Source organism: Trachemys scripta, chromosome 1 (assembly GCF_013100865.1).
Source record: "Trachemys scripta elegans isolate TJP31775 chromosome 1, CAS_Tse_1.0, whole genome shotgun sequence".
Lineage (NCBI taxonomy): Eukaryota > Metazoa > Chordata > Testudines > Emydidae > Trachemys > Trachemys scripta.
This window is the reverse complement of record NC_048298.1, coordinates 105,397,871-105,425,479: the sequence shown is the minus strand read 5'-3', so window position 1 is coordinate 105,425,479 and position 27,609 is coordinate 105,397,871. Positions and strand designations below refer to the sequence as shown.

The window sequence follows — 27,609 nt, the reverse complement described above, 5'->3', positions numbered from 1 at the left end:
TGATGGGTATACCACTGAACATGGACCCCTTGTGGTTGTGGGCCTGTTCCTGCAGACAAGGTGCTGGTATAGGCTAGTTTGTGATCCCATTCATGTGTGGCCAAGGGAACCTATAGGCCATGGATGGTTAGTGCCAGGCTGTGCTCCATGTGGGCACCCCTTGCTGATAGACCATGGAGTAGAGCAGATTGAAAGATAGTGACGTTTTTATGGCTAAATTTCAGAATGTTTCAGCCAGATGTAAACTGGAAGCCAGCTGGCAAGTCCACAGCTGGAGGCCAGGTTGGAGGTGCTCCAGTGTCAGTGAGATGTTCCTTTCCCCTGGACACCCTACTTTCACCACGTTCCAGAGGCTCTCCCTTCCTCAGGGGCTTCCTAAGGGGCAGAGCTCCCTTTGCGGGAGCAGTGTGGACAGATCATGCTGCGGAAGCATTGGTGTGGCTGCAGCCACAGCATTGTACTGTACTATTTACACAGGAGCCAGTGGCTGCTACTGCACTAGCCACCTCCTGTCACTCAGTTTGAGCTACAAGACCTCCTTCTTTCCCCAGACTCTTCTCCCTCGTTCCCTAGCCCAGCTCCAGAGGCCACCTCCACTTCATCTGTTGCTGCTCCAGCTGGAGCTGCTTTGTTTAGGGCACTGGTGTTCATCTGGTGAGGGGGGGGAGGAGTTACAGCTTCTCCATTCACCCCACAGCTGCTTCCTGCAGACTGCTGTGACATTAATTGCCCCTGCAACTCCTGGATAAATAGGCATCCAGTATGAGCCTGATGGAAGGGAACTCTCTGCAAATGACCCAGGAGACCAAGATGGAGTCAGATGGAGGCCTGACTGGGCAATCCATACAACTAGGACAGTACATTCAGGGGAAGCCAGATGGCACCTAGCGCTCACTCTCCTAGTGAAATTTCTCAGCATAGTAGTATAAGCAGCTGTATGGCATGGAAGTGGCTAAGCCTCAGTCTGCAGCTGCTCCCTTGACAGCCACAGCCCCGTGCTGCAGCTGAGAGCTCTTTGAATCCACAGCTGGAAGAAATTCATGTAGGAGTGGTTGGCGTATGTTTTGCAGCCTCTTTTAAAGGACACAGGCCCCACCGTGTCTGGCTGACCAGGGAAGTGCTTCCTGGCTGCCTGGATTGATCATTTTCTGTGGTCTCTTCTCTCCATGGTCAGCCCAAGGGGAGGCAAAAGGCATGCTGGCAAGTTGCCACAAGTTCCAATGGGACTGTGGATAAAATGGTCTAACGCCCCCATGGGATTTAGGAACCTAAGTTCCATTTTAAAAATGAGCCTAAATGTCATTGTCTGTGGGATGTAGGCTCCTAAGTGCCTTAGAGCTAGTCTACCTGATGCAGCTATGAGCACTACAAGTAAATTCTAATGCTCATCAACATGTTGTACACTAATTGGCCCATGTAGACCCTGCTGGTGCCCACTGAGGGTACAGCTACACTGGGGGGGGGAAAAAACAAACATGGCAGTTTCTCAAAACCTACTTCTACAGAGCTGGGCTGGTGGGATTCATGCTACAGTGCTAAAAATAGCCGTGCAGACATTCCCGCTTGGGTTCTGAAACCCACCCCCTACTAGGCTTCCAAGACCTGATCTGGAACATGTACACAGCTATTTTTAGCACTGAGACATGAGCCCCAAGAGACCTGGGCTCTGAGACACTGCCACAGGTGGGGGTTTTTAGCAGTGTAGTCATATCCTAAAAGTTCCCTCCCTCCCTGCTGCTTCAGACTTTCAGGAAGAACGGTTGTTGTGAATGTTCACAACCTACTAGAACCGATTTGTTATTTTCTTGGGGGGTGGGAGGGGGCATGAAACATACTGAAAACACACAAAGCTTTTGTGAAATGAAACACAAATGAAATGAATCATGTTTTTGTGTGGTTCAGTGTGTCAATATATTAATTCCTCAAAAACACACAAAGGCACATATTGTCCAAAGTGTAGAGTTTGCAATTTTGTAAGTAAAATGAAAGGAAACATAAGAATCTAGTCCTAGTCTACCAACTAGTTAGGTAGGTCCCTGATATTTTGTGTTTAGCTACCAGTACAGTTTTTCAAATTTACTGCTTTTTTAGCATCTAACCTACTATGAAGTTTGAACTGATCCTAATATGCTAAAAACACAAATGACTGATTCAGAGCTGGCTGGATGAGAGTGCAAGTCTGTTAAAAATTGGCAACATTCTAAATTCAACTCTCCTGCCCCCTGTGATTTTACTCCCATATTGTTTTACTATTGTGATGCAATAAACTGTGATAACCTTCTTTGCAAACATAGATTTCAGATACAAAATTGGATCTCCAGTTTTAAATGCTAGAAGAGAGGGAATGAACTATTCCGTCCTTGTGGTGGTTCCATTTCTTTGTTGTTAATTAGCTTGAGCTAGATTTCCTCATCAGCCAGTAATCCAACAAATCCCTCTGAAACCTCCTTCAATTGCTTTTGTAAGTTTAGTGTCTCTTGGTACCATCCCTTGATGTACAAAGTTTATGATATGTTTTGATCAAAGTCCTCCTCATCCTTAGTGCAAATTTCAGCATAATTACATTAGTTGAATACAAATACAGTGACAGCTGTGATAAGCAGAGACGCTTAAGATGAAGTCTCTCAGTTTAAGTGAGAAGGGACTGATAATGAGGGCCTATCAGTTTTGAAACCTGCTCCTCACCTTGGTCCCAAATAACCCAGGACTAATGCCTTTCAGTCTAGTGCCCTGAAAGTCTAATCAGTTTACTTGATCTTTTAGAGTGGGACAAATTTAATGGGGGATGGTGTTTATGCAGTAGGGAAGTTTTATTGGAGATCATCAATTGGTTAGCTTCTGATTTTTATATATTTTTTAAAAATTATGTGCTAGAGTGTTAGATATTTTATTTATATCACACCTAAATTTAGGCTTCTGCCTAAATTAATAAATGTAGAGACACAATCTTTCTGGGAGTTCCGGACAGTATTGTGAAGCTGTGTCATCAATCCTCTTTTTTCTCAATCAACCAATCACAGAGATGATAGTGACTGTGGAAGAATTTTTGAATTCCCACGTGTTATTAGGGCCAGCTCCAGGCACCAGCCCAGCAAGCAGGTGCTTGGGGCAGCCAACGGAGAGGGGCGGCACGTCCAGCTCTTCGGCGGCGGGTCCCTCACTCCCGCTCGGAGCGAAGGACCAGCCACTGAATTGCCACGGAAGACTGAAGCGGTGGCGGTAGAGCTGCTGCCGAAGTGCCGCAGATTGCGATCGTTGCTTTTTTTCTTTTCTTTTTTTTCCTTTTTGCTGCCTGGGGCGGCAAAAACTCTGGAGCCGGCCCTGTGTGTTATTGAAGCGTGTTAGATGTTAAAACGTTTCACCAGGGTTCAAATAGAAACTTAGCAGCCTCATGTCAGAAGATTAGGATGATTGTACCTGAGAAGTTGTCTGATTCTTTTCATTTTATTCTTGCTGTTTGAGCAAATGGGCAAGACCTCCTTGTCAAATTTCTTTCTGCATTGTCAGGCAGCATCTTCAGCAGCTTGGATGCAAAATGACGCAGTTTCATTTCAGCTGTAAAATGAATAGTATCATGTAGGAATGTATTATTCCTTATAAGGATGCTTTTGGGAATTTTTAGATCATAACTCGTGTGTGGCTAAACATCTTGCTTTAACGTGAATGTTGTTTCTTTTAATTTTTACTATAGTTCTTCACTTGCCACATCTAGTAGCAGACCTGCAAGTTGAAATCTGTCTGTACTGGTACATCTGCGGTGAAGTGCCTCAATCATAAATTGCTCATTGTGTGCTTCACTACAGGCACAGGAGACGGAGGTGAGGTGCAATAAGGACATGCCACATTCTGCCAAAATACCCAAAAGGATCGTCCATGTTTAAATGAAAGTCCTAGCTCTGTAAGAAGCTTTCACATCAGAGTACACTTTAATTGTACTAAACCAGCTGATCACTAGATGGCCTCATAACCTAAGAGATTCAGGCAGATCTAGGTTTAGGACATTGTGCGATTACCAGCCTTACTTTTAAAAGCTTTGGGATTTATAGTTGTCACTTCAGAGGACAAGCAAGACCCCCTTTAAAAGGCTGTTTGCTAAATTTCATACTGAGTGTCAGAAGGATTCTAGAACAAGAGACTTGTGCTTTTGTACTCAGCAACTCAGTTTATAATGTAGGCCACTGATTCCCAGGCTGTCAGTTGAGACTCCCAAAGCATATCACCAGGGAGCCTCAGGGCCCTGCGCATGTGTGAAGAGAGGTAGAAAAAGGCAGGTCATAACCTCGAGAGCCCTGATGTGCAGCAGCACCACCACTCCTTCCAGTCTCCTTCCATCCCACAGACCCCTGAGCCCAACCAAAAGGTGCCACCCCCCAGTGGCCCGGCTGCTGGGGCCCCCGGTCCCACTATAGCCCCTCTCCCTGTCCCTATTCAACATTTTTTTTCCCATTCTCCTCTGGAGGGTTGCTGATCACACAAGGAGGCAGCACCAAATTCAGCCAGCAGGGGGAACAAGAGACAAGAGTCCAACTTTCACCCTACTGGTTGCACACAAGGGGATTGGTAAATGGAAGCTTCCACTCCACCACGTGCCTGGACTGACTGTGGAAGGAAGAGAGGAGGCCTGCTGCCTGTTAGTAACTAGGATGTGGGCCGTTGGGCCTTGTGGGTAGAGCAGGAGTCAGCAGCTAGGAATAAGAGCAGGAGTACTTGTGGCACCTTAGACACTAACAAATTTATTAGAGCATAAGCTTTCGTGGACTGCAGCCCACTTCTTTGGATGCACATAGAGTGGAATAAATATTGAGGAGATATATACACACACATACAGAGAGCATGAACAGGTGGGAGTTGTCTTACCAACCCTGAGAGGCCAATTAAGTAAGAGAAAAAAAACTTTTGAAGTGATAATCAAGCTAGCCCAGTACAGACAGTTTGATAGGAAGTGTGAGCATACTTACAAGGGGAGATAGATTCAATGTTTGTAATGGCTCAGCCATTCCCAGTCCTTATTCAGTCCTGAGTTGATTGTGTCTAGTTTGCATATCAATTCCAGCTCAGCAGTCTCTCGTTGGAGTCTGTTTTTGAAGTTTTTCTGTTGTAATATAGCCACCCGCATGTCTGTCATTGAATGACCAGACAGGTTAAAGTGTTCTCCCACTGGTTTTTGAGTATTATGATTCCTGATGTCAGATTTGTGTCCATTAATTCTTTTGCGTAGAGACTGTCCGGTTTGGCCAATGTACATGGCAGAGGGGCATTGCTGGCACATGATGGCATATATCACATTGGTAGATGTGAAAAAGAACTCCTGTTCTTTTTGCGGATACAGACTAACACGGCTGCTACTCTGAAACCAGCTAGGAATAGTAGCCCAGAGTCAGAACTGAAGTAAGAAATCAGGAGTCAGAGCAAGGTTACCTGGAGTGAAGCAAGGCAGGAGCAGGGCTGTGTCACAACACAGGCACTATCACAGACATGGGTAAATGCTATGAGCAGCTGCTAGCTTCCTGCTGGGCTGAAAAGCTCATCTGCTGACTCTTCCCTCCAGTTGGGTGGTGTAGCCAATCAGGCAGCCTACTGCAGGTCAGCTGTGCCCATTAGGTTGCCTGGAGACTGGCTCTGCTGCAGACCCTGATTCCTGACACCACCCTCTTCCCAGTCTCAAAGTGTAAAGGCAGTGCTGGGAGAGAGGTGAGGGAGGACAGAGAGGATCAGCTGAGGGGATTTGAGGGAAAATTGGTGTTGGGGCAGAGGAAATCCATCAGGAGGGAAACACATGGGTGGGAGAGACAACGGTGACCTTGTGGAGGAGACAGACAGAAAGGATCTGTGAGAGGGAAACATACTAAAAATTTGCTTGAGAGACAGATACAGTATCTGTTTGCAAGGGGAGGGAATGGTCCCAGTAAATCCTTTCGAAAGGGGCTGTTACAGAAAGGCTGGGAAACCCTGATCTAGGCTGAGTTAACTTTATTTCACAGAGGCTCTACTAGTGAGTGAAGGAAAAAAAAAACTTCACTATTGTTAAAAATAGGTACAAGGTGTAAATCCATTTCCCATCTGGATTGCTTTTATTTACATTTTTAAATTCAGGGTTAGTTTACCCCAGTTTGTAAGAGTTTTTCCAAAATCTTTTTTTAATGTTAGGTCCATTCTAGAAGTTTCATCTCATATCTGTATGACAGGTGGTCAGATTTTTAAGAAAATGATACTATATTTTATTGAATTTGGTGCTGATGAGTTTGAGTTTTATGAATATAGATATCTTATAATACACAAGAACACAGTAATAGCAACAAAAATAAATACAATATCATTAAACAACGAGATATTTCATATGCATTAATTTAGGTTACACTTTCCACTCCACTTTCAGAGTTTGATAGAATTTAGATGGTTAACTCCTATTACAGTCAATGAGAGTGTGATTAAAGTCTGTACCAGCCATTGAAGATTCAGGCCCTGATCTTGTAAAGATTTATCCACATGCTTAATTTGATGCACTGTGGTTGAAATCCTGCCCCCCATTCCCCGGAAGTCAATGGCAAAAAATCCCAATAACTTTGATGGGGCCAGGTTTTCACCCTGTGAGTAGTTCTGTTGTAGCGAGTGCAAGATTGGAGCTTTAGGGTTTTACTTCCTAGAAGCCAATATTCACATAGCAAAACAATCTCAAAATAATATGGTTTTCAGTTACCAAATTCTATCTTTGTTTTTATCTAACATCTTGAATTTCTTCCACATAACTGATAACTAATAGTTGATGGTTTTTTCCTACAGGAACATATCAACTATAAATTGGATCACACTAATTATTTTTGTTTCATTTTGTTCTTTACTTTCAAATGCAGAACTAAAAACCAATTAGAACACCAGTGTGGGAAATATTTGTTATCTGTTAGTATAAAGGGCCATGGAATTCTAAGAATTTCAGTCTCAAAAAACCAACAAAACATGGGCACCCCAGACATTGTGGTAGGGCATGAGAACCTGAAAATGAAACTGTCTAGTTTATTTTCACTGTCCTGGCTGAGTGAAACACAAAGTGTGAACAATCAGTGTAAGGAGTGAAAAGTAAATTAGACTGCAAGGATTCTTTCTGATTTTGTAATCTGAGTTGCTCTCTTTCACATAAGGAAGAACATTTGGCTTTTTAAAAAAAATGTTTTAGCCAGACTATTCCTATATATAATCCCAGTCTAACCTCACCAAGAATCACAGAAGTTTAGAGATGGCAAGAGGCCTGTCTGAGCTGTCTTCCTGCCATCGCAGGATTTTTCTTTTACACTGGCATCTCAAAGCAAATCCAGCAGCAGTCCTACTATATCAAACACTGCCCCCTTTAAGGGATGTAAAGGAAAAAGCATGCACGTGGCTTCCAGAGCAGAGCACGAGCTTGATGATCTCATCGTGCTGGTGCACGTGAAACAGGAAACAGAAGCCAGGCAAATGCCATTTGCTATCTACAGCAACAACACAAATTGCAAAAAAATAACGGAGAAGGACAAATTCACTGTGCAGACAGACTCCAGGTTAAGCTGTCAGAGTAATAAACAAGGTAGGTTTTAAAAAAAATGATTAAAAGTTAAAATCTTTTCTGCACTAGCGTTAGCAGCACTTTCCTATCAAAGTCTGCTTTTACTAGCTCAGTCACTGCTCCCCTGGCCACCGAAGGCAGGGATGGAACTGTTAGAATATTATACAAAGCTATGCTGACTAGCCGGCTGAAGCCATGAGTTTTTGAAGAGAGGCTGGTCAGTGATGCAGACCTGGCAAGTCTCACTCTTTTGGATTAATTTTAATGCAGTGTTAAGAATCCCTTATGTTTGGATTAATTTTATCCAAAGAACACAATTAATTTGCAATCTACATAAAAAGGTAGTGCTGTACCTGCATTTGAGTCCTTCTATCCATGGATGTATTTTTCCACTCACATTTCTTATTTTTAAAAACAAATTGTTTCCTCTCCTGTTGCTGTAGGGAAAAACCCATACAACTAGGAAAACTGACTAAACAAGGAAAGTCATGAAACTGACCATAAAACAAAGTGCTATCAAATGCACTGTACAAACGAACTGAAATCTCCCCCCCCTTTTGATAGATTCAAAGATTTTAAAGACAGAAGTGACCATTAGATCATCTAGTGAGTCTGACCATCTGTACAACACAGAACACTGAATTTCCCATAGTTCTGTAATGTCTCTCAGCTTCATAGATTCATAGAGTTTAGAGCCAAAAGGGACCATACGGTCGTGTGGTCTGACCTCCAGTATATGAGCCATTAACTATCACCCAGTTACCCTTATCCTGAGCCCAGTAACTTGTCTGACTAAAGCTTAAGCTGTGTTTGACTAAAGAATATCTTCCAAAAGGGCATCCTGTCTTGGTCTGAAGACATCAAGAGATGGAGGATACACCACTTCCCTTGGTAGTTAGTTCCAGTGGTTAATCACACACACTATTAAAAATATGTCTAATATCTCATTTGAATCTGCCTGGCTTCAGCTTCCAGCCATTGGTTCGTGTTATGTCTTTCTCCTCTTGATTTGGTACCTGGTATTTTCTCTCCAGGAAGATACTTATACACTGTAATCAACTCACTTCTCAATCATCTTTTTGATATTCTTAACGGATTGGGTTATTTAAGTCTCTAGCCCCCAAATCATTTTTGCAGCTCTTTTCAGAATCTTCTTCAGTTTTGTTACCTTCTTTTTTAAATGTGAACACTGGACATGTACACAGTATGACTGGCACAATGCTCTGGGCAGCGGGGCTGAGACTCCTGGGGCAACGCAGCTGCAGAGCCCGGCCTGAAACGGTCTCTGTGCTGCATGTCGGCGCGGCTGTAGTGCCGCCAGCCACCAGTGCTCCAGGCAGCGTGGTAAGGGGGCAGGGAGCGGAGCGGGAGGGGTTGGATAGAGGGCAGGGGAGCTTGGGGTGGTGGTCGGGGGCGGGGGTGTGGCTAGGGGTCGGGGTGAATAGGGGGTTGAATGGGGGTAGGGGTCCCAAGGGGGCAGTCAGGAAGGAGGGGGGGGTTGGATGGGGTGGCAAGGGGCAGTCAGGGGCAGGGGTTCCGGGGGCAGTCAGGAATGAGAGGAGGGGTTGGATGCGGCGGGGGCGGGTCCTGGGGTGGTCAGGGGATAGGGAGAGGGATGTGTGGATGGGGCAGGGTACCGGGGGGGCGGTCAGGGAGGGGGGGGGTGGGAGGGGGAGGGAACCTGGGGGGGGGGGGCAGATAGGAGGTGGGGTCCAGGCCATGACCCCTTCCCCTAACCGGCCCTCCATACAATTTCCAAAACGCGATGTAGCCCTCAGGCCAAAACGTTTGCCCGTCCCTGCTGTATACAGAAGTAAAATCACTTTCCTACTTCTCACTACTTCCTTGTCTATTCTGAGGTAAAGTTACCTCCCTAGATCTCAGTACTGGCCAGTGTTGCCAACTCCCATGATTTTGTCATGGGTCTCAAGATAGTAATTGTTTTCCTTAAAGCCCCAGCTCCTGGGTTCATGTGGATATATGATGATTTCAGCCTCCATTCTTAAAGAAAAAGGACGTTTCTAGCCCTCGTGGCTATGGCGAGAGCTTCAAAATGTGACCCCAGTGCACTGCATCCTAAAGGCTCAAAAAACAGAAGGCAAATAAAAAGAACATAAAATCTATTATTGTTATATAATCTCATTATTTTAAAGCCAATCGCATGATTTTTGGTGAGCCTGACTTATGATATTGGACCATTTGGGGTTGGCAATGCTGGTACTCCCCTATGTATACATCCGAGGATTGCATTAGCTGTTTTTGCCACAGCTTCTCGTTCATGTTCAGTGGCTTGTCCACTACTATCCCATAATAATCCTTTTCAGAGTTACTGCTTTCCAGGACAAGGTCCCCCAGTCTGTAGCATCACCTGCATCCCTTGTTCCTAGATATATAACTTTGCATTTGACTGTATTAAAGGATATTTTGTTTGAATGGGCCCAGGTTATCAAGTGATCCAGATGGCTCTGTAGAATTGTCCTGTTGTCATCATTTAGCACTCCACTAATTTGTGTGTCATCTGCAAATTTTATCAGCAGTGATTTTATATTTAATTCCAGTCTGGCTGCTCTCCCAAAAAAGGGAATACAGAAGCTTATATAGAGCAAAACCACATTTAGTTACACATACTTCCTTATTAATATTTTCCCTTGTTAGGAATACAGCAAAACAAGCTTTTCCTGTTATTCACAGGTTGTTCTTTTGTGGTTAATGGCTTTCCTAACACATTACATTAAGCAAGATTGGCCGTTGCAATTGTGTTTAGGCCTACTTAATTTTCCTTTACACTGGCCTATAGTTACCCAGGTCATCCCACTTGTAATAATATTAGCTGTAACTTGCAATACTGTGTGTATAACATATTTTAGGAGTGTGATTTTTAAGTTAACAATGTGCCTTTAATGCAGGGGTTCTCAAACTGGGGGTCGGGACCCCTCAGGGAGTCGTGAGGTTATTACATGGGGGGTCACAAGCTGTCAGCCGCCACCCGATTTGCCTCCAGCATTTATAGTGGTGTTAAATATACAAAAAAGTGTTTTTTAATTTATGATGGGGGTTGCACTCAGAGGCTTGCTATGTGAAAGGGGTCACCAGTACAAAAGTTTAAGAACCACTGCTTTAATGATTAAACTTTTGGCCTGTGTTACACTGATAGTTTTAAAATTAAGAGATTTTTAAATGTCTCGCTCATTCAGATTGTTCCCACAGTTTGACAGCCCACTCAGTGCAGGATTTTAAGCAACATTTACATCAAAATCTACAGGAGATTCAATAATAGAGCTCTTCTTGAATGAAAAAAATTAGAGGAAAGAGAGACTTTGTATTTCCATCAACTTCAAAGGCAGCAAAAATTTTCAGCAGAGGTGTGAGCTAAGTGATAACAGCTTAGTCATTGCTCGTTAGTGTCCGGATTTGATTTTGACCAGAGGTTAAAAAAGCTTAAGGCATGCCTTAAGATGCACCAGGGGCCCAGTCCTGCACTCCAGTGGCACCCCTTGGCTCAGTTAGTGTTCTGGGTGCACAAGAAATGCATAATCCTGCCCTACGTGTACATTTTGGGTCAATTGATGCCTATTCCATGCCTGCCAAGGACTTCCTCTACATTGGGGAAATTCCATAGGGGACAGTAAGGCAGCTTTTTGGCCACTTTTTGCTGGCAGAGATGGTGTAAGGTGGTTGTGGGGCATCAATGAATTGGGGCCACAGTCTCTTTGTTAGGGTCCACCTCCCAAAGAGTAGCTCATATCTGTCCCCCCCAGGAGCAGTGTGAAATTGACTGGAGTCATGACAGTTTTGTTGCTACCCACAGTGTTTTGATTGGCAGCAATGAAGCTGCCCAGTGTTGTTAATTGCACTCTGCTACTGCTTGGCAAAGCTATGAGTCTCCGCACAGGTGCTGAAGCCCTCCGTTTGCAGACCACACTACAGTGGTTTACATTCAGCTCACATATGGTTATCTCCACAACCCTACGGGTTGGAACCTGCTCTTGTTTTAGTGAAAGCTTAAAGTCCCCAGAAATTGATGGTTTAATGCCCCGCCCCACTTGCCAGGGAATACTTCTTACTCACCCCTGGAGAGTAGATTAGTTAAGTACTGCACTATAAATATCTTAAAGAAATTCAAAGCAGTCATTGGACCTTTAATTAGCATTTCTATAGCCACTTTAAAGTTCACGCCACATATAACAACAACGTGGGCTCTCTGCTATGCCTGTGCATAATTGCTTAGATTAAACATTCACTGGAAAGCAATAAGTGTGAACATCCTGCTGTTGTGTTTATCTGTGGGGAGCAGGGAGGCAGACGCTAAAAAATGTGTGCATTTAATCTTCAAATCTGTCAATTCAACCACTGGCATTGTATGTCTTTGGAAGTGTTTGAGACACTTCCCCATATGCAGTTCCCTGACTTGTTGACTTTAATGGCTCATTCCCTTGAACACGACCACCACTGTCCTGGATTTTATTTTAAGTATCCAAAGGCACTGTAGAGCACAATTAAAAGTAATACCCTTCCCCAAACCTTTTCAGGCAAAGGTGCCATTTAATGTTCACTCTCTGTGTCATCCTCCGCTTCCTCTTTGCTTCTCTCCTTCCCAATGGAAATACCTACTGCAGAATGTGAGATTAGTAGCCGAGCCTTAGACCAGGTCTATGCTAAGAGCACATGGCAAGTATAGCTACTCTAGCATACTATACTGGACACAGCTCCCCCCACTTGCACCCTCCAAGTAAAATAAGCTATGCTGGCAAAACCACAGTTTTATTGGTATAACTGCAGCTACACTTTTGCAGGTACGGCTGTGTCGGTCAGAGATTATACCGTCACACCCCTACCTGATGTAGCTATGCCAGTAAAAGTTTGTAGCATAGACCTGGCCTTAGATTTAGACACACAACTCACATGCCTGTACCAGTTGCCAGCCAAGGTCTAAAGTTGAAATTAGATCAAATCCATCTAAACAGCAAGCCCAGCAGTAACAGTATGTGGTGTAATTTATGCACAGTGCGTGTTTATGTTTCCTTAGGGCCACAACTTAGTCCCACTGAAGTCAATAAGAGTTTTGCCCTGGACTTTAGTGGAGCCATGGTTTGGCCCATTGGGTTGACTTTATCTCCTCTTGCCATAACAGAACTAGAGTAATGAGCTGACACATGAACTGTTGCTTCCCAACCAAAAAAAACACCCCTTCCCCACCTCACAATCCTCCAAGTTTCTCCATCCCAGTGTAGGATTTGCCTTTTCTGGAACAACATTGTAGACCTGTGACCTGGGGAAATATGAGCCTGACAAACTTGAGACCTTTCATCAACATAAAGCAACTCCCATCCAGCTGCCTCCTCTTACAGCATTGATGGTTGTTAACCCTGAACTAGATATTTTATCATTAATATGTTGCTCTTGCTTTCAGGAATTGCCATACATTGCTACAAAACGAAACCGCTTCTGAGTTGGTTTCAAACACGTCTCCCCACACACAAGATAAACCTTCGCTGTGCAGCTGGTTTGAATTCAGATCAGGAAGGATTTTACCAAAGGGGTGGCATGGTGTTCTGCCGCTTGAAGTGGTTTATAGGCTTTGGCAGTAGGGATGTCCTCACAAAAGCTTCAAGGAGCAGTAACAGAAGCACCTCTTTGATATGGAGATGCTGCTATCACAGGACTCCAGGAAGCTTCCTGGATCCTGAGATGAGAGCGTTTCTGGAGGAGAACACTGAAGTCAGTAGCAGCGGGCACCTCACACCAGAGATACGACTGCGACTTCTGACACCTCGCTGCAGATTCTGGCAGGAAAGAGCTGACTTGTGGCCCTATGGTGACCCCTTCTGGGCAATCTACTGGCCAGGAGGCCAAGCCCTGTCCAGGTACAGTGCACAGTGATCACAAGAGTAAATATGTACTATCACCCCCAGCTGCACAGAATACCAGATTTGCTTGTGATAGTACTGCTCTCTAGTGGCTGCAGCCAAAGCAGTATATAAGCCCTAGTACAACTACATCTAACACAGATTCTCCTTTAGCTCAAGTGATAGAAGCCTATGGTTTTGGAATAGAAGGTCCCAAGTACTATCTCTGCTAATGATTATGAAGTCTATGCAGGTGCTGTATGTAGAATAACTGTTGGCTGTTAAATCTGTTGACTTCAATGGAGTAGCGTGTGTTTACACCAGGGCTGAATTTGGATGCGTGGGAAAGTTTTGCATTTTCCACAAAAATATTGCAGGGTATTTAATCACATCATTTAGTGTCACTTCAAGAGGGGACTACTTAGTTCACAGTAACTCAGGGTTATTCCAGGAGGAGACAAACATACTCATGGAAGCACATCGGTGTCCACTGAAAAAGGTAGAATTCTGCTGGTGCAACCTTTGAGTGTAGACAAGGCCTAAGCTATATCCAGATTGGTTCTAAAATCCTAAAAAGGGGGTGGAGATGTACATAGACAGGATTCTTTTATATTTAACTGACAGTGTTGCACTCGTTTACAAACTGTGTGCCATATTTTGTTTCTCACAGTATGCTGTCAAAATGCAGATGCTGTCTCTGATTCCCAGGGGCTGTTGATGTTCTAACATCACCCAGAAGTATCTTCTCATACCTAAAAGCATAAAATGTCATGAGTCATTACTGCAAACAGCCAACCTTCAGCCATCTCCCATTGAGTTAAAAGGGAAAGATTTGATTTGGGGTTGGCTTGGGGTTTTAATATTTTAAATTTTTATCATTTTATTTATGTCTGCAAGAAAGCAAAAATCAGAGGCTTTTTTTAAGTTGGAAAAAATAAGAGTCTCACAGCTAAATTATGAGAGTTGATTAAACTGACATTCAACACAATTAAAGTGCTGCTTAAAACAGTAAGTCAATTAGGTACTGTAGTTAATCTCATCTCCATGTTTTGTTATCAAATGGTGCCTTTTCCAACTAACCATTCGGTTAGCAACATTTGTTAATTCTCTAGCATTTCACCAGCTGATTTAACAACTATTTGCTGTTTTGCTGACTTGAGAACTTCAGTAATTAATTGCATAATCTGAAAAAGTGAAAAATGCATGGTGCATACAGGAAAAAATGCTCTTTCCACAATTACTGTTTTCCACAACATCTAAGCTCTCTTATGACAAAGTTTCAGAGTACCCTTCATAATGTAACCTGAAATACCTTATTAACCTAGCCTTGCAGACAACTGTCTCCAGCACTAAGGCAATCTATTTCCATGCTGGGCTAGCATTTAGGGCCCAACTGTTTTCTGAACTTCTGAAGCGAACATCAATATTACTGCCAATCTGAGAAATACTGAGTTGGAATCAAGGTACTTAAAAATATTCTGGGCACAATCACCCTCTCTACTTGCATTACTTCAGAGCCAAGCAGGGTTCTGCTGTATGCTCCTCCTTTTCTATGAAGCCCTTCCATATATAAGTTATGGGTTCATCTGAGAGAGAGCAAGGCTGCCATAGGGGAAAGGGTGCCAGCAAGGCTGGATTAAGGTTATGAGGGGCCTAAGGCTAATGGGAGGGAAGGGCCTAAGTATGAATTGCATATTGCAAAAACAATTATGAAGTTATCAAACATTTATCTACATATGTATTTACATATTTAGATATGTAAAATTAACAAGTTTATTCTACTCTAATCACACCACTCAATTCTTCAAACAAACAATTCCCCCCCCAGCTTTAGCTGTGGCAAAGTCATGAATGATGTCATCGCAATTCAAAGACTTGACGATTTCATTCTCAGTGTTCAAGAGGGACAAAGCACTGAGATGCTCTTGAGTCATGGTGGATCGGAGGACATTTTTGACCCTGGTTAGAAGAGAGAAGGAACGTTCTCCATTACAGTTAGTGATCATTAGTGACACATATAGCTGTAATGCATTTTCAACATTTAGGAAACATTCTATCATATTGGTTCAGTGACAACTCGGTACATCCAAATAGATTTGCTTTCATCATCTTTTCTCTCTATATCTGAGAGTGATGCGAATTCAACAAATTGAAGAAATTCTTTAGTAAAATCTATTGGGAGATCATCTGGATACTTCTGACACACACGTTTGATACTTCGGAACTTGAAATGTTAGGCAAAAAAATTGTCGGTACACTAAAGTTTTTGTCAATATTTTCGTAAACCTCGATCCGATGTTCTAGTGCACTCTTCAATTTGTCGATGATTGTGATGAAGGCCTCCTTGTCACTGAATGAGTGGGCAGTTGCATCGTCGTATGTCTTCTGTCTTTTGCGGCATTTGGCTGAATTATACTCATGGTTAGCAGTCCTTGCAGCCCCCTGAATGTCATACTCATTAAAACTATCCCACATTTGTTGAAGAACAGTTCCAAGACTCCTCATTAGGCTTACAGCAGTGGAAAGGTCAATTTGCGCACTTTTCAAGCTTAGACTGCACCTGCTGAATGGCTGAAGTATATCATTCCAGACCTCTCACAAAATACCAGTTTCCAAAGTGAGCACTGCATCACTCAGGATCTTCGCATCTTTTCTTGTTGCTGATTTTTGAGATTCATCATCCTTGACGCTCTCTAGCACTTCAAGGATGTTAGGGTTTCCCAAAACAACTGCATTCACAGCTTCAGCATTGGCACTCCATGTCCCTGAGAGTGATTTGGACACTAGACAGCCCTTTGGTTGTGAATCTCTAAGAATCATCCAACGACTGGTTGATGCAGAGAAAAAAAATTGTACAATTCTTGGACAAATCCGAAAAAAGAAACTACTTCAACACAACAATCTATGGCAGACTGGCCAACAAGGCTGAGTTGGTGAGCAGCACATGGTATGTAATCAACAAAAGCATTGTGCTCTTTTATCTTTGCCTGCATCCCTAAATATTTGCCACTTATATTACTTGCATTGTCATAGCTTTGGCCACGACAAATGCTGATGTCAATCCCATTTTCGGTGAGGAAATTGACTAGGTCTGAGCAAGTTTCTCCCCTGTGTGGCTGGTGATGTTTATGAAGGTCATGAAAAGCTCAACTGGTCCGCTGGGTAGCACATAATGCAAGATGACAGTCAGGTGATCTACATGTGACATATCTGGTGTTGAGTCGACAGACACTGAAAAATATCCCACATCTTTGATCTCATCTACAATAGCTAATAGAATCTTCTTTGCCAGTAGTGCAATGAATTCATCACAAAGTCTTTGATAGATATGATGCATGGTCTTTTCCACAATTTGCGTTTTCATTGATGTGCTGAGCTAAGAAAGGGTTGAACATAGCAATTAGCTCTAGAACACCAAGGTAATTGCCATTGTGTTTCAATCCAGCAGTCTCATCTGAGCCATGGAATGGCAGACCACTCAACAAGAAAAACTAGGTTTCAGTTATGCATCTGAGAATGTTCTTCCAATAAGCATGAGCTTCCAAAAACTGGTTTTCCATTTGGGTATCAATTCTGCCACTAACTTTCTTTCGGGCACGGTAGCTGCTGACAATGTATGCTGCTCACTCATTGCATCATTGGTAATGTATGCAGTATTCTTCCAACCACTGAAGCCTTTGCAGAACATTCCCCACTTTTTGGTATCAGAAAACAGGCGGCAATAAAAACATTACACTTTCTTCTTAGAAGGCGAATTGGTGAGCGAGAATGGCTCATCTATCTGTTCGTTAGGCTTCACATATTCAAACATTGGTTTGGTCAGATAACGATTCTCATTGGTGTACTCTGTTTGTCATTGACAAGTCAGTATCTAGATTCTGGCATGTCTGTGAGCCCTTCTCAGTCCAATATGCAATGAGATCTTGCGAAGTCATGTCCCACGCGCCTGGATGGTTGGAGAAGGATATTTTTGTATTAGGTTTCAGAGTAGCAGCCGTGTTAGTCTGTATCCACAAAAAAAAAAAAAAAAACCACACAGGAGTACTTGTGGCACCTTAGAGACTAACAAATTTATTTAAGCATATTTGTAGCCCACGAAAGCTTATGCTCAAATAAATTTGTTAGTCTCTAAGGTGCCACAAGTACTCCTGATCTTTTTGTATTACTATCACTGGGAATGTCTTGAGAGGAGTGGGGTGAGACTCCAGCTAGAGAAGTCACAGGAGGCTTCTCCTTTTCATCAAGCGCAGGCCCAGCAGGTTCACTTGGACTGGTAATCACCTGGACTTCCTCACCACCAGACTTAGTAGGAGGAAAAAACAGTAGTAGTGAAGGAATACCTTTCAGAACTACATCTTGTCTTTGCCGTCTTTCTTTGCCCTTCTTCAATTTCTGCCATCCTCCTTTCTTCGACATGGTTTCTATTGTCCAGTGTAGGCCTACTGTGTACAAAGTTCAATATTGCTTGGGCCCACAAACAATTACTTAGCCCACAAAGACAAAATCACAACCACCATAAATTGAATTCACAGTCTTGAGAGATCAATTTGTACAGAGCAATATCGAATGAGAAAAAAATTTCGGATGGCCCCGCTTCCGTCGCTCAGCTGTTACTTCAATATGGAATGGAGGGCCTAAAAATTAGGGCCTAAAGTAGGGCCTAAAAATAGGAGGGCCTAAGGCTATAGCCTTCTTAGCCTATGGGTTAATCCGGTCCAGGGTGCCAGGCAATCAGGGCCAGCGTTTCCACTAGGCGACCCTAGGCAGTCACCTAGGGTGGCAGGATTTGGGGTGGGCGGCATTTTGCCGCCCTCGGGGGAAATTCGGCATCGGGGGGGTCCTTCCACTCCGGATCGGCGGCGGAAATTCGGCGGCGGATCCTTCACTCGCTCTGGGACCCACCGCCGAAGTGCCCCAAAGACGCAGAGCGGAAGGACCCCCGCCGCCGAAGACCCCAGGCCCCCTGAATGCTCAGAGGAGGAGTGCTGCTGCCTAGGGCGGCAAAAACCCTGACACCGCTCCTGCAGGCAATAGTGCTACTGGGCCACCATATAAATTCCATTGCCCTTTTTGTTGGTGCCCTCTGATCTACAGAATATCCCTGTGGATCTCAGAACATCTGCACATTAGGAGGGTGATGCTGCCTATCCATTGTATGGAATAAGGGAAGGATGATTGGTAAACCCCATCCCTATGGCAGAATAGTGTGAAGAAACCTATGGGGAAGATTCTCACCTGGTGTATATTGTCATAGATCCTATGACGCTAGGACAACTTTCATCCCACCCCCCCACATAGGGGAGAAAATTACGCACTTTATTTAATAATAATACCTGGCTCTTATATAGCCTTTAAGCTTTTCCTCCTCAGTTCCAGGTTAGAGGTATTTCTTTGTTTGCTGATTCTTCACAGCAGGATGGTTCTGGATGTCATGGTGCCTAGCATAATCTCACATTCATTGTTAGTCTTATTTTTCCAGTCACTCCTGTGTAGTATTTCAGTGGAACAGGAGCATGTGGCTCTTAAAAACCAGAAAAGGAGCTCTTGTTGCAAGTTGTCAGATAAATCATGTGGCAAGACTTGAGTGAGAGAGTTGCTTTGCAGTTATAGAACTTACATCTCTCAGAGGCTGAGTGCTGCATCAAACTATCCAGACATTGCTGTTAAAACGTTCATATTTGTACTGATCGTTGTAACTGTAATTTCACTACTATCAGCTACAGTTGTTCCATTTCCTGCTTTTAGTGTCAAGCTTCATAGCCACCATCCAGTTTTAACCCATTCATTCCATGTTTTAAACTGAGAGAATGGTCTGATTGATTGAAACGAAGGATGTAGCTTGTTGCTATTATCTTACTGCGTGCACCCTCTGGTGGTTTTTGGTATTAGCACAGACACGCTAGTTTGCATGAGAGACTGTGTGCAAGGGTATACATGGAATATCTTCTGAATTAATATCATGTATCATTACATCTATGAAGTGGACTCTCACACAGTTTTCATTTTATACTCAGGTATATCTTAGATAACCCGGAGGCTGTCAGAATGGGATCAGTACTAGATCTCGGAAGTGGATGTGGAGCAACAGCAATCGCTGCTGTGATGAGCGGTGCATCCCAGGTCCATGCTAATGACATCGACCCCAGTAAGACACTTCTTTCCAAGCCCTGCAAAAGGCCATTTTTCCAAGCACATTTGAGGAGTAGCATTTCTTTCAGTTGTTTGGAGAAATTCATGGATTTCAAATAAAATTAGAAGGAAGCAAAAAAGTTACACAGGTCCCGCCCAGGGCTTCAGTTAACAGCACTATCAGCAGAGCTGTCCCTAGGGGACGGCGAATGGGGGAGACCGCTCCGGGCCCCACGGGTTGGTGTGATTGGCTGTCGCCACATAGGCGGCAGGTGAACTGCCTCCCCCAGCCCCCCCCCCCCCCCCCCCGAGTGAGAGCGTGCCGGGAGGGGGGGAGCACGTGGTGGTGCCACAGCCTCCCCAGCCCCAGGAAAGTGGGGCCCTTGGGGGATGGAGTGCAGGGGGGGCCACGCCTTGCTGTTTGGGGAGGCACCACCTCTCTCAGCCTCCCCTACCTACCCTCAGTGCGGTTGGTCCCGAAAGTGATGTCACTTCCGCCCCGGGCCCCGCACCCCCATAGGAAAGGCCCTGACTATCAGTCTTGCACCTTTGGCAAAAATTAAGGACTAGATTCTGTCATTCTTACTCACGTGACTAAGGCCATGTCTACACTACAGAGCTTACAGCGGCACAGCTGTACCGATGCAGCTGCGCCACCGTAAGATCTCTCATGTAGAGCTCTACGCTGAGAGCTCTCCCCTCAGCATCATTAAATCACCTCCAATGAGCGGTGCTAGCGTCTCCCGCCGACCTAGCGCTATGCCCACGACCACTCATGCCAGCGTAATTTATGTCATTCAAGGGGGTGGAATATTCACACTCCCGAGCGACATAAGTTTTGCCGACATAAGTGGTAGTGTAGCCATGGCCTAAGTAGTACCTCACTCGGTGATCGTGCCCATTGAAATGAATGGGAGAGCACATTTCCTAATGTACTGTCCCTAGCAAGATGTCTTCCGGTTTTGGAAGACTCTCCAGGGGAAGTGGGTCGTTTAGTCTCTCTGCTGAATCAGGCCTTGACCTCTTTGACAAGCCTGCCCATTTTAGTGGTGCTTTTTGTGTTGTGGGCACCAAGTCACTAGGAACTGGACTGCAGTGGAGGCCTGTCTAGTGATAGATCATAGGATTGGTAGGAGAACTTGGTTCCATTTCCAGCAGTAGCATGACTTGCGTATTGACCTTGGGCAAGTCACTTAACTACTCTGTGTCTCAGTTTCCCTGGATGTAAAAATGGAGATAATATTTATCAGAGTGGTGCCATGAGGCTTAATGTTTGTAAAGCTCTTGGAGTTCTCTGGCCAAAAGTGCACAGTAATTTTACACACACCTTATTTTTTCACAATGGCCCTTACTACCAACCATCTGTCATGGGATAACAAGTATAAGTCATTAGCAGCCTGGATCACGTCAAAACTGGTGATGCCTTTAATGTCTTCTGCAGCATTACAACTTGATGCAAAACCGGCTCTGTGAATTTGCTCAAGGCCTCTTGTAACAATAAAAACGTCAGACTTAATATATTTTTTCAGATATCTCACAGAGTCACCTTCAAACCTGACAGATACTTGGATGGTGATTTCTTTTATAAAGATGCCAAAAATCCTCCCTGCCTGCCTCGCATACCTTGGCAAGTCTTTGCTTCTATTTTCTGGCGACCTTGCCTAAATGTCTGCGTTCCCTTGGTAACTTGTGTATGTAGCTTTTTAACCACACCTTCCATGTAGCAGCAGTCCTGTATCTGAACTCAATATTGTGTAACACTCAGTATACACCATTGATTAGCAGCTAAATGACTTGGTCAGTCAACAGGTTAACTTGCATTTATGAACCTTTTTTTGCTGATACATTTTGGTAAAGAAATAGATCTATTCTCTCCAATTTCTATTGAAAACACAGTCTATTCGGTATTTATCTCTATACTATCTTAATCAAATATTTTCTGTATCTGTTTTGAAACAGCTTATCGCCTCTAGGATGGGATAAGTCTCGTCCTTAACAATTTGTTCTTCATACTTAGGTCAAAGAAACCCAGACTCGATTTCTAAAGTATGTGCAAATATTCCAAGTTAATATTTGAAAGATGACTGTTGATTATGACTACTAAAGTGTTCCCCACACTCTTCAGTCTGCTAGATTACACTGCTTTGGACTTGTAACAAAAGAAAGTTCAATCATCAAGAAATTAAAGTTAAAGCAAGATTACACACACACATACTCCTCTTCCCCCGAACACACACAACTTCTAGAGGAATTTAAAAATTAACACTTTTTCCATAGGAAATGTAGAACTACATTTTTATACTTTAAGGCTTGATTTATTTTCAAAGTGATTGATTTTGAGTGTCTCAGTTTTGGGGTGCCCAATTTGAGACACCTTAAAGGACTGATCTGAGTACCCATCCTCTGAAATTAGGCCCTGTTACCTTTGAGCATTTAGTTCCTGATTCCTAACTTTTATGCATTTTATCCATATTTCAGCACTTAAGTGAGTGACCTGATTTTCTAAGGGGTTGCACACCCACAATTTTGACAACTAGCCTGTGGTTTTAGTTGCCTTACTTAGGGAAGGAGACTAAAGAGCTTTATTTTATGGATTTTATTTTTGAATAAACCACACTGATATTGTCTCCATCCTTGGGGTAACTGACTTCTGGGAAGTTACACCAAGAATGATTTATCCCTTGTTTACATGTTTTAATAATTATTTTCTGATTATGTGGCTAACAGCAATTTACATGTTATTTTTACTTGTTTTCCCCTTGGCACCCTTTACATTTGATTTATTCTTATTAATTTACTTAACATTCTTTGTTGACTGGGGAGGAAGTATTGTCTAGTGAAAAAGGCACTGAACTGGGATTTGCACTAGTGGGTTCAATTCTTGGCTCTGCCACAGATTTCCTGTGTGACTTTGGGCAAGTCACTTCATCTGCACTGTGCCTCAGTTCCAATCTGTAAAATGGGAATAATACCTAACAGGGATGGTATGAGAATCAAATCCATCAGTGATTGGGAGGTACTAAATTACTACCTTAATGAAGGCTATTTAGATACCTAATAGAATAACACTGATATTTAAGAGATTATCCAAACAAAGAATTCATGAAAATATTAGAAGAGTTTACCACTACAGATGGCATATAAGTATAGAATTCTAAATCACTTCTCACGTACTTTGTGCTTGTTCTCAGTTGCAGGAATGGCCATGGTATTAAATTGCGAGCTGAACAATGTGAACCCCTTCCCTATTCTAACTAAGAACATCATTGATACAGAGCTGGACAAGTGGGACCTCATTGTTTTGGGGGATATGTTTTATGATGAACAACTTGCAAACAGTCTTCATCACTGGTTGAGGAAATGCATCAGGACTCATGGAACTAAAGTGCTAATTGGTGACCCTGGGAGGCCTCAGTTCTTAGGCCACCGCATTCACAGTCAATTGCACAAAGTGGTAGAATATTCACTTCCTGAATCCACTAGGCAAGAAAACAATGGATTAACCTCAAGCATTGTCTGGAGTTACCAGCCCTGACCTCTCCATTTCTCCAAAAGCTGCTAACGCTGGATTTAGAAGAAGTGTGGTCTTCAAAAAAAGACATGTGTGTTCTCTGTTTATAAAGTATGAAAATGGAACATTGGAAAATGGGGCAGATCCTCCGCTGGTGCAAACTGCTGTAATGCCACTGAAGTGCACACAGTTACAATTCACACCAGCTGAGAATCTGGTCCATAGTTTGGGAGAAGTCTTACAGGTAAATTCCACCCTCAGATGTGCAGATACTCCCTGCCCTGCCCCATTGATGCCAATGAAAGTTAAGTGTGTGTGTTCAAAGGCTGAACAGGATGTAACCAAATAAAATATCAAGATAAACAGGGAGAGGATAATAGAAACTCAGTGTAGCGGCGTGCAGCTTAGTGGGTTACCACAGAATGTTCCTGCTCACTGCTGCACCAGTTGATAAGAATCTAGTTTTCAATGTCTGGAGAAGATAAGTGTGTTGAACTATCTGGCTGCTTCACAAATTTCCTTTGCTAATTATGAGGCTATTTTGTCCCAAGAAGTGACAGTTTTATCCAGCAGCACGTGCCTGCAGTTCCTCTGGGGGATTTAAATCTCCTTCCTGTGTGTAATTCAGTTACGCATATCCAGGTGGATATAGCATTCTTCTGAGCTTTCTGACCCCTGCAACTAGGATGTATTCACCAGAATAAAAATAGCTTAGTCCTGTTGATGTACATGTACAAACAGTGTGGCGCTAGCCCTTTTAAAACCAGTGCGTCTGTGCTGCATCAATTGGCCCATATTAGGCTTTAAAAGCAGCCACTTGGGCCTGAGACAGAGCGACACTAGGTAAGTCAGAGCTAAAAAAGCTGCAAGAAGCAGCAGGACTGCCAGAGTCCCCTGGGAGGAGAGACAGTGAAAGCCTGAGTAGTAAAGGGGAAAAGTCCCCTAGGGATTGTAGCCCAGGTGAATTGAGCTTGCTTGATTTTTGTTTAAGTTTGGTCAATAAAACTGTCTCAAAAGAGACTGTGGGTATGGCAGTGGATCCCAAACAAGCTGGGGAGAAGACTGGCCTAGTCACACATCTGTCTTCTGGATGGCGCTTGGGGTGAAAATAGAAAAATGAGAGCACCATGTCTTGGGAGCGTTGGTATATTGTATTCCTCTTTTAAATGAATTTTCCCATTGACCTGTGGTAAAGTGGCTTTAGACAGGACATCACTACTACTTCTTCCGTGCATTAATCCCATCAAATGGGGTCTACTTTATGAGTCCTCTCCCTCTGAAGTGCTCTGTTCAGTGCCATATCGTGTATCATACTGCATGGTATCCAGACTTCCTTTATGACAGCCACCACTTCTTCTTGGGTAGGCCTCTGTCTTTTTCTTTCAGTCTTGATCTTTTGGAGTCTCTCACCTATGTAGTTGTCACTGCTGCACTTTGCATGACCAAACCTACTGAGCCTGCAGCCCCCTCATTTTTTCATTTAGGGATATTACTTTGAGCATGTCTCTCACATATATATTCCTCACATGGTCTTTCTTGCTTTCCCCACTCATCCTTTTCAACATTCACATTTCTTCTTTGTTGCTCAACACTCATTGCCAGGACAAGCCACCATTGTATAAACTGTGCCTTTTAATCTTACTGTATCTTGGCATCACACTTCTTTCCTAGGAACTTTTTTCCCAGCCTGCCTTTCTAGATTGGGCCTTTGAAGTCTGCAGCTGCATGGGTTTGCCAAATTTAAAGCGATAATTCTGCAACTGGTAAGAACTTATGTTTTCCCTCTTTTACTGGTGAGGAGCTGGCAAATTCTTATGTCAGAAGAATCGCTTTGTCAGCATACAAGTGCTGCCTTGCAAAGATCCTGCAGAGGCAGGAACTTCTGGCCAGAGATAAAGGGGCAGGTTCCAGGACCACATCTGCCCCCCGTTGCCTGATTTTTAGAGGTTAGTATATTGTTATAAGCTCTCCAATTGATCTGACCAGAAGATAATAAGGGTCTTGTTCTAGAATCAGGTACACTGCGTTCTGTATCTTGTAAGGACCCTTGGGGTTTATGGCAAGAACACTCGCGCTGAGGACAAAGCAGCCTTAGAGACTTTTATTAAAATAAGTGAAAAGGTTATCAAAGTTCCAAACCACAGAACCAAAAGGGAATATACAGTTCTGGGAGTACCTATAGTATCACCCCTTACAGAAGTTCCTAGATCAGCATACTCACACCCTTCCTTGGAGAACTGGTGGTAAGAGACAAAGGACCAGCCTCATCCCTGGCATGCCAACAGTCTGATGGTCCAGGTTCCTCAATGCTCGAGATTGATGGTGAATAATAGAACTGTGGTCACTGTTAAGCCTCTACTTTCTTAGGGAAACATGTCTAGTTTCCCCAAATCTACAAGGGTGACTGTTAGGCCATTTATATATGCCAAAAGTCACAAGCCTCCTTAACCATACTTATGTTAACTTCCTTAAGCTAATCATGCAGGATACAGGCCTGTAAGTTCCTTGCATTACAGACAAACAGAATAATTCAATACAAAAATACAAGCCAAATATAATAAACATCAAATTAATAAATGAAGGCAAAATATAATAAAGCAAGCCAGCAAATTAACCCTATAAAGCAAGCCAGCAGCTTAAACCTATAGGCTACACCCCTTCCTGACAGCTCTAGGGGCTTGTCTACTCCACCTCTTAAGTAGATGTAACTTAAGTTGCTCAGAGGTGTAAAAAAGTGACCCCCCCCCCAAGTGACGCAAGTTACACCAACGTAAAGCGGTGTCCACACTGTGCCATATCAGTGGTAGACACTCTTCCGCCGACATTGCTCTCCCGTGGGCATAATTACTCCACCTCAGCGAGAGGCAGAAGCTTTCTCCCATCAGCATAGCACGTCTTCACTAGATGTGCTACAGTGGCACAGCTGCATCGGTGCAGCTGTGTGGATATAATGCGGTAGTGTAGACTAGCCCCTAGGTGTCTTCAGTGTCTCCAAGGATGGGACCTGATCAATGAGTAAAGATTCAGTAGACATACCAACTAGAAAGGGAATCTGATATTTTCAAAGAAAGCCTAGCAACCTTATGATAATAGAACTATTGTGCAAGTGCAGTGGAGGAACAGTGATTGGAGCAGGAAATGGACTTCAGTTTCCAGTTTCCGCACAGTGATTACTGCAAGTTTAAAAAAAAAAAAAGTGTTGAAAATACTTGTCATTTTGATAACCAAGCTATCTGTGGTGGGAGCATCTGCCAACCCGACATGCTGTTCCAGGAGGTGTGCTGCCTGCCAGGAGCCTGTGTCTGAGCTATTATGGAAAGATTGCTGAGGCTCACCCATTGCTACCCACGGCTGCTCATCCACCTGAGTACTAATGATACTGCCAGGTCTGTCCCTAAGCAGATCACCAGTGACTACAGTCCTTTGGGAGCTAGACTGAGGGGATCAAGGATGCAGGTTGTATTCTTGTCCATCCTCCCAGGTGAGTGTAAGGGTCCAGGCAAGGACACACACATCCTGAAGATGAACGCATGGCTGTGTAGCTGGTGTCAAAAGGAGGGTTACGGCTTCCTCGACCATGCAGTGCTGTTCTGGGAAGAGCGTCTTTGTGCACTGACTCACCAACCTCATAAGAGCTTTAAACTAGGTTCAAAGGGGGCAGATGACAAAAGCCCATAAGTAAATATAAAAAAAGGTGATGTTAATGGAGGGTTAGATGTTGGTGGGACATGGAAAATTACAATAAGGTCATAGGAGAACAAGAGGGAAATCAGTGGGGGAAGCTGCTCAACATCTTGGATGTCCATACACAAATGGAAGGAGTATGGAGAATAAATGGGAAGAACTGGAAGAATTAGTGTACATAAGCTAAATTATCATTTAACTGGCATCACAGAGACTTAGTGGGATAAATCTCAGGACTGGAATATTGGTACAGTAACTCCTCGCTTAACGTTGTAGTTATGTTCCTGAAAAATGCGACTTTAAGCGAAACAATGTTAAGCGAATCCAATTTCCCCTTAAGAATTAATGTAAATGGGGGGGGGGGGGTTAGGTTCCAGGGAAATTTTTTCCACCAGACAGAAAATTATATATTATATAGATGTACACACAGTATACGTTTTAAACAAACAATTTAATACTGTTCACAGCTATGATGATTGTGAAGCTTGGTTGAGGTGGTGAAGTTAGAGGATGGAAGAGGGAGGGATATTTCCCAGTGTTGACGTCAGTAGGCATCACCCTAGGTAACTCGGGAGGGTAGACGACCACAAGTGTCAATGAAGCCTTCCTGCACTAGGTCTAAGTGAACCAAACTCTATCCTTCCATGTTTAAACTCTAATCGACCTCAAAAGCCAGGTGCAATTGGAATGTGTAAGCAGCCGACTATCAGTGGTAACCCCCCTTACCGGTACCAGGCAGTAATAATGAGGCCTGCATACCTCTGGCTGAAAGGGGAGATAATAAATCAAAGGAAAGGGACAAGATAGTAATCCAAGAAGTGCTACTAACGAGCTAAATTTATAGCTGCCAAAATAATCTAACTGCTTAAATGTAATTGGTATTTGCTTAGTAACTATTACCA

General features: G+C 43.5%; 1 protein-coding gene across 2 annotated transcripts; it reads left to right on the top strand.

Annotated features, from left to right (window-relative positions):
- The first annotated feature begins 7,389 nt into the window (after positions 1-7,389).
- On the top strand, positions 7,390-23,390 carry ETFBKMT (electron transfer flavoprotein subunit beta lysine methyltransferase). Of its 2 annotated transcripts, XM_034780160.1 has the most exons (5): positions 7,423-7,558; positions 8,675-8,881; positions 12,948-13,401; positions 19,398-19,528; positions 22,704-23,390. In XM_034780160.1, exons 3-5 carry the CDS (start codon positions 13,082-13,084, stop codon positions 23,045-23,047), a joined length of 795 nt encoding a protein of 264 aa, XP_034636051.1. In that variant the 5' UTR covers positions 7,423-7,558; positions 8,675-8,881; positions 12,948-13,081; the 3' UTR covers positions 23,048-23,390. The 2 variants fall into 2 exon arrangements, with proteins under 2 accessions (XP_034636041.1, XP_034636051.1); XM_034780150.1 differs by lacking the exon at positions 8,675-8,881 and having other exon boundaries at positions 7,390-7,558.
- Positions 23,391-27,609: the final 4,219 nt, after the last annotated feature.